The sequence below is a fragment of the Ictalurus furcatus genome, chromosome 7, assembly GCF_023375685.1.
Source record: "Ictalurus furcatus strain D&B chromosome 7, Billie_1.0, whole genome shotgun sequence".
Lineage (NCBI taxonomy): Eukaryota > Metazoa > Chordata > Actinopteri > Siluriformes > Ictaluridae > Ictalurus > Ictalurus furcatus.
Genome location: NC_071261.1, coordinates 29768635 through 29777675, shown reverse-complemented (window position 1 = coordinate 29777675; position 9041 = coordinate 29768635). Strand labels below are relative to the sequence as shown.

General features: G+C 38.3%; 1 protein-coding gene across 2 annotated transcripts; it reads left to right on the top strand.

The window, feature by feature from the left end:
• The first annotated feature begins 500 nt into the window (after positions 1 to 500).
• LOC128610421 (L-selectin-like) lies at positions 501 to 5638 on the top strand. 2 transcript variants are annotated; one of them, XM_053629726.1, is made up of 4 exons: positions 501 to 1214; positions 2972 to 3307; positions 3411 to 3502; positions 4203 to 5638. In XM_053629726.1, the coding sequence occupies exons 1-4, from the start codon at positions 890 to 892 to the stop codon at positions 4359 to 4361; spliced, it is 912 nt and encodes a 303-aa protein (XP_053485701.1). In that variant the 5' UTR covers positions 501 to 889; the 3' UTR covers positions 4362 to 5638. The 2 variants fall into 2 exon arrangements, with proteins under 2 accessions (XP_053485701.1, XP_053485700.1); XM_053629725.1 differs by having other exon boundaries at positions 2972 to 3502.
• Positions 5639 to 9041: the final 3403 nt, after the last annotated feature.

Here is a 9041-nt window from a genome sequence, read left to right as displayed (position 1 = left end):
AAAATCAACCAGTATTAAGCGCATTGAAAGGATGTTCAGTTTGAGGATTATTAGTAGTGTTTATAGTGATTATAATCAGTGCAACACTTTAATCTATAACGCTTAAGCGTTATTTGATTTGTTCCTCTAGATCAGCGGTGTCCAATCTTATCCGCAAAGGACCGACCGGTGTGGGTGTAGGTTTTCATTCCAACCGAGCAGGAGCCACACCTGATTCCACCTGTTTAATCAGTTGATGTTGGATTTCAATAGACTCAGGTGTGGCTTCTACTTGGTTGGAATGAAAACCTGTACCCACACCGGAACTTTCCGGATAAGATTGGACACCCCCTGCTCTGGACTCTCGAAAATCTCAGAAAGGGTTATACATTAGAACCTAGCTGCTTTATGGGTGGTTGTGGATCAGGTGGTAGAGCGGGTTGTCCACTAATCGTAGGGTTGGCGGTTCAATTCCCGGCCCACGTGACTCCACATTCTGAAGTGTCCTTGAACCCAAAGTTGCTCCTGATGGCAAGTTAGCGCCTTGCATGGCAGCTCTGCTACCAATGGTGTGCGAGTGTGTGAATGGGTGAATGAGACACAGTGTAAAGTGTTTTGGAACCACTAAGGTTAAAAAAGAGCTATATAAGTGCAGACCAGTTACCATCCAAACCAAGAATTCCTAACTATACAAATTTCAAAGTTGAAATGATGAGAAACATGGTAGCGTCTGTCCTCCTATACTGATAGCCCAACTATACGATATGGAACATACTTGGAGACTATTACACAATTGAGAAATAAATCAGTTAGGGGGAATTCCTGCCTACAAACCTTTTTTAAATTCTCATCCACAGGCTTTGTCGGCTTTGTCCTGTCTGAATCCCGAAAGTACTATTTGATCCATGAGATGAAAACATGGAATGATGCTCTGGCTTACTGCCGAGCCTCACACACCGACCTGGCTATCATCAAAAGCAGTGATGACATGGTCCGACTTCAAAATGAAGCACAGAGGCAACGTTTCAGTTCCGAAGCTTGGATTGGCCTGTACAATGACATCAACAGCTGGCGCTGGTCCTTTGACAACGAGCCACTGGGATTTGAAGATTGGGATTCGTTCTTCCAACAGCCTAACAACAGAGACGGACATGAAGAATGTGTTGCGGCTTTCTGGCACGGTGGTTGGTACGATGCACCATGTGACACTGTAATGCCCTTCGTGTGCTTTGATGGTAAGGACAGTTTTACTAATTTAGCTATTTCCTCAATCCTATTTATCTTGTAAAACATTTTGAGCCGTGTTTTCAGCATGCGCATTGAAATGAAATGTGCTCGAAAGGGATTTCATAAAGAGTGCAACAGACAAAATGAAACCATCTGTGTGCGATTTGGGAAATGTTAACCATATCTGATCCGTGTTAAATTGCAAGGTACTGATTTTTTTTTCTTCGAATGCGATTAGAAATATATGTGTACGTACAGTCATGTGAGAAAAATAAGTACACCCCATGGAAATTGTTGACTTTTTTTTTTTTTTGACATATTCGGACATTTGATCATCTTTGAAACCGTGCCGATGAATAAAGTTGATATATTTGAACAAAACCATGAGGAAAATGAGCTTTTTCAGTCATTTATTCAACAGAAATATCAATAGATGTGATATTCTTCTGTGGGGAAAAAGTACGTACACTTTTGGCCTCAGAAGCTAGAATTGTGCCCTTTAGCAGAAATAATGCCTTGTAGGTGTTTTGCATAATTGTCCCACTCTTGGGAAATGACCACTCTTCCATGCAATATTCTTTCAGTTGCAAGATGTGTGAGGGTTTTCTTGCACGTACTGCCCGTTTCAAATCCCCCCGCAACACTTCAATGGGAATCAAATCCGGGCTTTGACTAGGCCATTCCATAACCCTCCATTTCTTCTTTTTGAGCCATTCCTTGGTGGATTTACTCGTGTGCTTATGATTATTATCCTGTCGAAAGGTCCACTTTCATTTCAATTCCAACTTTCGGACAGACGGCCTCACATTATCTTCAAGCACTCTTTGATATGCTGCAGAATTTATAGTTGAATCAATGAATGCAAGCTGTCCAGTCCCTGAAGCAGTGAAGCAACCCCAGACCATAACATTTCCACCATTTCATGTGCTTCTCTTAAAAAGCTGTCTTTGGTCTGTGCCAAACATGTCTGCTATGACTATGGCCAAACAACTCTGTTTGATTCTTCTGTCCAGAGCACATTATTCCAAAAGGCCAGGTCTTTGTGTATATGCTCATTGGCAAACTGTAATCCTGCAAAGGCTTTTTCCTGGTACGCCTCACATGCAGGTTAAATTTGTGCAATTTCTTTCTGATTATAGAAGCATGCACTTTGACACCATCGGTTGCAAGACTTACTAGCAGATCCTGTGATGAAATTTTGCCATACTTGGAGACTTCTTTTTGCAGCAGACGGGCTGCTCTTGGACTGAATTTGCTGGGACGGCCAGCCCTGGACAAATTTAAAATCTGAGCCCCAATCTTGAACACTTGATTCTAATTTTATGGATTTGAAGGTGTGATAAATGTCGGCGTGTACTTGCTTTTTACCATGTGACTGATCTGTTTTTTGTTCAGTGAATTTGTGAAAATTACTACAAGATGTCAATTTTATGTGTCATTTGATAGCGTGTATCAACGTTATTAATAGGCACTGTTTCAAACAGGACCCAGTGTTTGCTTGTCCAAATATGTCAAAAATGTCCGTCTTCAATCTTGCGTGTCCACGCATTTAATTGGTAGTGTGAGTAAAATGAAAAAGAGTATGTCTTGGAAGAGTAAATATACTTGGAATTTTAAAGACAGCACAAATTAATCAAACAACAGACATTTTTTTTTTCTTTTTTAAATATATTTTTGTGACCCTGAATTAATATCTGGTGCCTATGAGATGAACTCAAAAACTCTTGTCGGGAAGAAGTGATCATGTGGTTTTCATTTCTTACAGCCAGGAACTTTGCTGCTTCCCGGTACATTTACATCTCTAAACCTCCGATGAACTGGTCTGATGCTCAGAGTTACTGTAGACAGCATTACACAGACCTCGCCATCATCAAAAACTCCATTGAAAGTGTAGCTTTTCAGAACATTTTGACTACTTCTGCTTGGTTAGGCCTGTTCCGAGACTCCTGGAAGTGGATAAATGAGACCAACATGTCCACTGTTATGTGGGCGCCTGGGCAACCTGATAATAGGAATGACCATGAAGACTGTGGGTTTGTAACTAACGGCCAGGCAGCTGATGCGCCGTGCTCAGACACCAAGCCTTTCTTCTGTTACTCAGGTGAGTTAAAGTTATATTTGGTCTCATATAGCCTACCGACCAGCTTAAAACTACTTTTTAAATGTAAGCTATATTTGTTGTATGTATGTGTTTCTGGATCCAGATATCACGGGAAGAAAACAAACCATAAGAGTGAAGATCCAGTCCAAACAGGATGTAAACGATCCTGCGTTCAAGGCGGCCATCTTAGAGAAAGTAAGTCTCATCCTCTAAAACCTTGTTTTTAATATACATTGTGACCGCAAGGGCTTGAGACATGTTGTAATCAAAATCTGGCTGTTGTAGCTGATTCCCAAAGATTTTTAATAATAATAATAATAATAATAATAATAATAATCTCATATGAAGAAGTTAAGTTTCCCTATCCTGCATTATGTATAGAATAAAACATGAAGGGACATGCTATTATAAGAAAATAATCAGTGATGGAGTAGTGTGACGTGTCCACTCAAAGAAGAGTTACTGTTACCAGTCCAAATTCAGTTAGTTTCCTTTAACAGCATGTCTCAAAGTGTTTTATTTCTCTTATACTACAGCAGTTTGCCATTCATTAAAATTGTTATTTATTTAGTTATCAACGTATAGTTATCGTGAATGTTGTGGGACATTTGTAAAAGAGTTAGTTCCGTTAGTTACGTCATCACGACGCGCATTCAGCCAAAGCCCCCTGTGAAATAAATGTCTCCTTACAGAAAGCTTCACCGTATCAAAACTTTATTTTTTTCTACACTGTAAAACCGGATCAGTTCATTTACCTCAAGAAATTTGAGGAGACTAATTACCTCAAAATTTTTACGTTGATAAATCGATTTCTCTAAGTCAAATACACTTTGAAAGTGTTTGATAGTGTTGTGGTATAATTATTAATAAAATCATATTAATTATTGTTCCTCAGATCAAGGAGAAACTGATGGATCATGGGATGCCAGAGAACACCACAGTGAATTGGTTAAAGCAGCCTGGCGGTGTGGTGTTTCACAAGGAAGAATATAATAATAATATTAATAATAATAATGACACAGAAAAGAAGACTAAGGAATCATCTGACCTCTAAGTCTTTAGTCATGTGTCATTGCTTACTTATGTCATGTGCTAGTAACTCAATAAAAAAAAAAAAGAATGAAAGAAATCAGCTGTGTCTAATTCAGCAGTACGAGAGCACATATTGCACTCATTTTCAAGTCTTTACAGGTACCTGTTAGTTTCCTTATGATTTCGAATCCTTTGATTAGTTTGCTTATCGTTATATGTGGTGGGGAAAGCTCTGTAGGTGTGTGGTCCAGCCCCTCAGATCTGCTCAGAGGAACTTCTTCTGGAAGTGTTCCACAAAGTACAGTACGTAAAATGAGAACTTTTGGTGAAGCAGCATTCAGGTGTTGTGCATCCAGGGTTTGAAACAATCTGAGGGCAGGTGAAAATCTTGATATTTCTAAATGTACAATCAAACCTTTCATGTTTCACTCTAGATGTAGTTAATATAGTTTTAATTTATATTGCTTTTATTATATTTTGTAGTCTTCCTGTTAATTATTATATTACATTATAGTTGTGTTTTTTTTTTTTATTTTGCTTGTTTGATGTATATATTTACATTTATTTAAGGTTATATTAGTCTTCGTCATCTGATTTTTCTGTTCTTTTTTCATCATTTTATTACATATCAATTATGATAACTTTTTTCAGTTGGATCCTTTTATATTCTTTTATTTTCCCATTTTCCTATTCTTATTTATTACGATTATTATTATTATTATTATTATTATTATTATTATTATTATTATACACAGACTTGTATGTGCATTAGTCTCAGTGGTGTACATGGTCAATAAATAAAAGAAATGTTTGATTGATTGGTTGATTGATTGATTTTTTTTTTTTTTTAAGTAGGAAGGTTCTATGTGGGACTGAACACAGCTTAAATTCTTGTCACAGTTTTTAACAGATATTTCCCATTTTCCTATTAAAATGACCTCTAAAAGAAAAACCAATGATATCACAAAATTAGCATGTCTGAGTTTGTTACTTTGTTACAGTAAAATTACAGAATTGTCTGGTTAGAACCTTTTAATCCCATGGTCTTGAAATGAATATTATATAAGGTAATACCAAATGAAAGCAAATGAATAATTATAGAAGATGTGCTCGTGTTCAAACATCCAAACACCAGATCTGCCCAGAAAACGTTGCACATGAGAACATGGGCTACTGGTAAAGTACGCTGTAGCTAGTGAACCTGGTGGGAAGTTAAAAATGCTAATGATATAAAACATTAAATTCCTGATGTATAAAACTGTCTGTGCACAAAAAAAAAACCTGGCATATGAACCAACAGTAAACACACAATTAATCCAGTGTGCAGGTTTACCTTATACATGTGCATTTGGGGAAGGTTTGACAAATAAATAAATAAATAAATAAGTGGGACGTCAATACAAATAAAGGGTTTAAAAAGAAAAGTGTGTTTGAATACATATTGTGTCTGATGTACTCAACTTTAGGCAATCAGCAGGAGCCAGTGTTATGCTCTTCAAGGTTGTCATCTTCAACAGTCATCATACTTACACATGTTAATCAATACTACACACAGTGGTGGAAATGAGTATTGAGCGCGTCAACATGTTTTTCAGTAAATATATTTCCAATGAGGCGATTCAAATGAAAATTTTTTCCCGTGTCATTCCACTTTATGACACATAACTTTATTGATGGACTTTAATGTTGTGAATTCTTTATATTTGTGGATTTCTTGGGTTAATACTGATGTCTGATGAAGATTTCATGTGAATAAACTCATTGGAAATATATTTACTGAAAAAAAAAAAATGTTGACTCGTCCAGTACTTATTTCCACCCACTGTAAATAATAACCTTTCTTCGGGTATTCATTATAAAATATTTGAAAACTTTAGTATTTCACAGGAAAATCTCAATAGAAACACTTCTTGTTGTTTTTTTTGTTTGTTTGTTTGTTTGTTTGTTTGATTTTTTCTTAAATTTGCCTGGTTACAACATACTTCTTGGTCATGGTGCAATGGAAAAAAGAAAAAAAGCTTCCATGCAAAATGTCTAAACAAAGCACTGAAGTAAATGACTGCAGCATTTAATCTACTTTCACTTGAGTAGTTTACAAAACCTCTGTGTCCTCATATTATACCTATTGCTCAGTTTCTCCTGCACTGGCAGAAAAGTAATAAAAGTAAAACACGATGTTTTGATTAAAAAGATTAATGGTCATTATACTGCAGGGTGGAAAGATGGATAAGATTGAACACGTTTGCACACTTTCTTTCATTCTTTTAGGCACCGAAACTCATTTCAGTAGAGAGCCGACTGTAGTCAGTGAGCTAACCTCCATTTTATAATATGTAGTGTAACGCTAATAACAATTACAATCTATACATTATATAACTAGATCTGTTTCAATCATGGTGTTATTGGAAAAGATCTCTTTTGAAACTTTCTTTAACCTGTCGCTTGAAAATATGTCCAAATTTGACTGAACAATGCCGCACATGTTCTAGGTCATGGTGCAGTGGAAAAAAGCTTCTATGCAAAATGTTTAAACAAAGCACTGAAGCAAATGACTCAATGTGATGGCAAATGCTGCTTGGTCGAATATCAATTTGCAAATCGTTGGCGTTTTTTTTTTTTTTTTTGGTTGTAAATTAAGTAAATTAAAGCTTTGTTTAGAGGAACAATGGTCACTATACTGTAGGGGAAAAGAGAGATAAGATTCAACCCTTTTTGCCCAGTTCCTTTAATCTTTACGCACCAGAACTCACTCGATAAATGAGCAGATCGCAGTCACGGTCATTAAAAATGTGCCATTTGAAACATTTGAAATGTTCACAGATGGCAAATTGCTCTGGCAAACTGCTTTGCATCAAGCCACCCCAGCGTGGATTATTTTCCTATACCAGCATAGCCCATCGTGCTATTACTTACAGACTGAATGCATCATGCTAGCATACATCATGAAACGTATCCTAATGTTGTTAGCTATGACTTTTTCATAACAAATATGGAGATCCTACTCCGAACCGCTACAACTCTAAAACCACCTGCCTAATATTGTGTAGGCCGCAAAAACAGCTCTGACTTGTCGAGGCATGGACTCCACAAGTCCTCTGAAGGTGCGCTGTGGTATCTGGCACCAAGACTTTAGCAACAGATCCTTTAAGTCCTGTAAGTTGCGAGGTGGGACTTCCATGGATCGGACTCGTTTGTCGATCGGATTTAGATCTGGGGAATTTGGAGGCTGAGTCAACACCTTGAACTCTTTGTCATGTTCCTCAAACCGTTCCTGAACAATGTTTTGCAGTGTGTCAGGGAGCATTATCCTGCTGAAGGAGGCCACTACTATTAGGGAATACCGTTGCCATGAAGGGGTAGGTGGTACGTGTCAAAGTAACATCAACATGAATGCCAGGACCCAAGGTTTCCCAGGAGACCATTGCCTTGAGCATCACACTTCCCCCACCAGCTTGCCTTCTTCCCATAATGCATCCTGGGCACCCATGACCCTGTCGCTGGTTCAGCACTTGTCCGCCCTTGGACCGCTTTCGGTAGGTACTAACCACTGCATACCGGGAACATCCCACGAGACCTGCTCTTTTGGAGGTTTTTTTTTTTAATTTTCCCTGACTTAGTTGTCTAAAGTTCAATGCGCGGTTCAATGTTGGATGATAACCTGAGTGTGAAATTTGTGCTCAAAACAATGTCAGAAAGGGAAGATCAGTATCAATAGGGCACATGCCAGAAAGACCATTTAAGCACTTAGTGATAGACAGGTTTAGCAGATGGAGGAAGGCAGTGCCTTCTACAGTCTGCTGGAGCAGTGATTCAATTTTTGACCAGAGAGGTAATTCCTTGAGTTGGCATACCATCTCAGAGTAGCTCTGACAATGGCTCAGCGTTTGTTTCAAAAACAAAAACAAGGACAGTGTTACAGTAACTGTGAATAAATTAAGATTTTGATCTGTTTATCACCCTCAGTCACAGGGCATAATGGAAAAGGTAAATGGTACCTTTGAGGCTAAGCTTAACGTAACGTGTGCTGGCACTGACCTTGCTTCGGTAGATGCTCTACCTCTTGCACTAGTGACCTATCGCATGCAGACTATGTATCTAACACCACATGAAATGCTTATGGGTTGACCCATGTCTGTGCTTGTCTGTTCCTTATGAAGGACTGCCGCTGGAGTAATTGCAGATGGAACCAAGAGCATATATGAGATAACTAACTGATATGTATAAAGCTGTCTATTCACAGGACCAGAGCTGGGGACCGAGAGAGGAGACAGAAGTTCCTTGTCCCGTGACCCCCGACTTGGGTACCTAGGGGTGTTCCAGCCCAGGAGTGAAAAAACAAACTGGATTAAATTAGATTAGAAGTCATGATGTCATGAGAGTTAGATTCAAAAGCATACTAGGCTAGTTTTCACCTAAGGACGCTATGACCTTTTGTGATTCCATGACTCCAACTGTTTGTTTAGTTCCCTCAAGGCCTGTTATTTTGATAGCCGTACGGCAGTGCCGGGGAACAGAAAACCCCTTTGACGAGTTCTCACAATAACCCATGTCATATTAAACCAATACAGGGCTGGGAATGTGTTTTTCGGGTTGACATTATGAGCTATATAGAGATGAGGGAACTGGGGAACATAAGAGCCTTTGTCATTTGTTCATTATGTGCCATATAAATCTGAGGAACTATCTAGTTAAATAACTAGCT

Excerpts from the sequence above, each read along its gene's own strand:
- LOC128610421 (XM_053629725.1), top strand. The coding sequence starts at position 890 with ATGAAAACATGGAATGATGCTCTGGCTTACTGCCGAGCCTCACACACC. Across the intron at positions 1,215-2,971 it reads GCCCTTCGTGTGCTTTGATG|CCAGGAACTTTGCTGCTTCC; the intron begins GTAAGGACAGTT and ends CATTTCTTACAG. Across the intron at positions 3,503-4,202 it reads AGGCGGCCATCTTAGAGAAA|ATCAAGGAGAAACTGATGGA; the intron begins GTAAGTCTCATC and ends ATTGTTCCTCAG.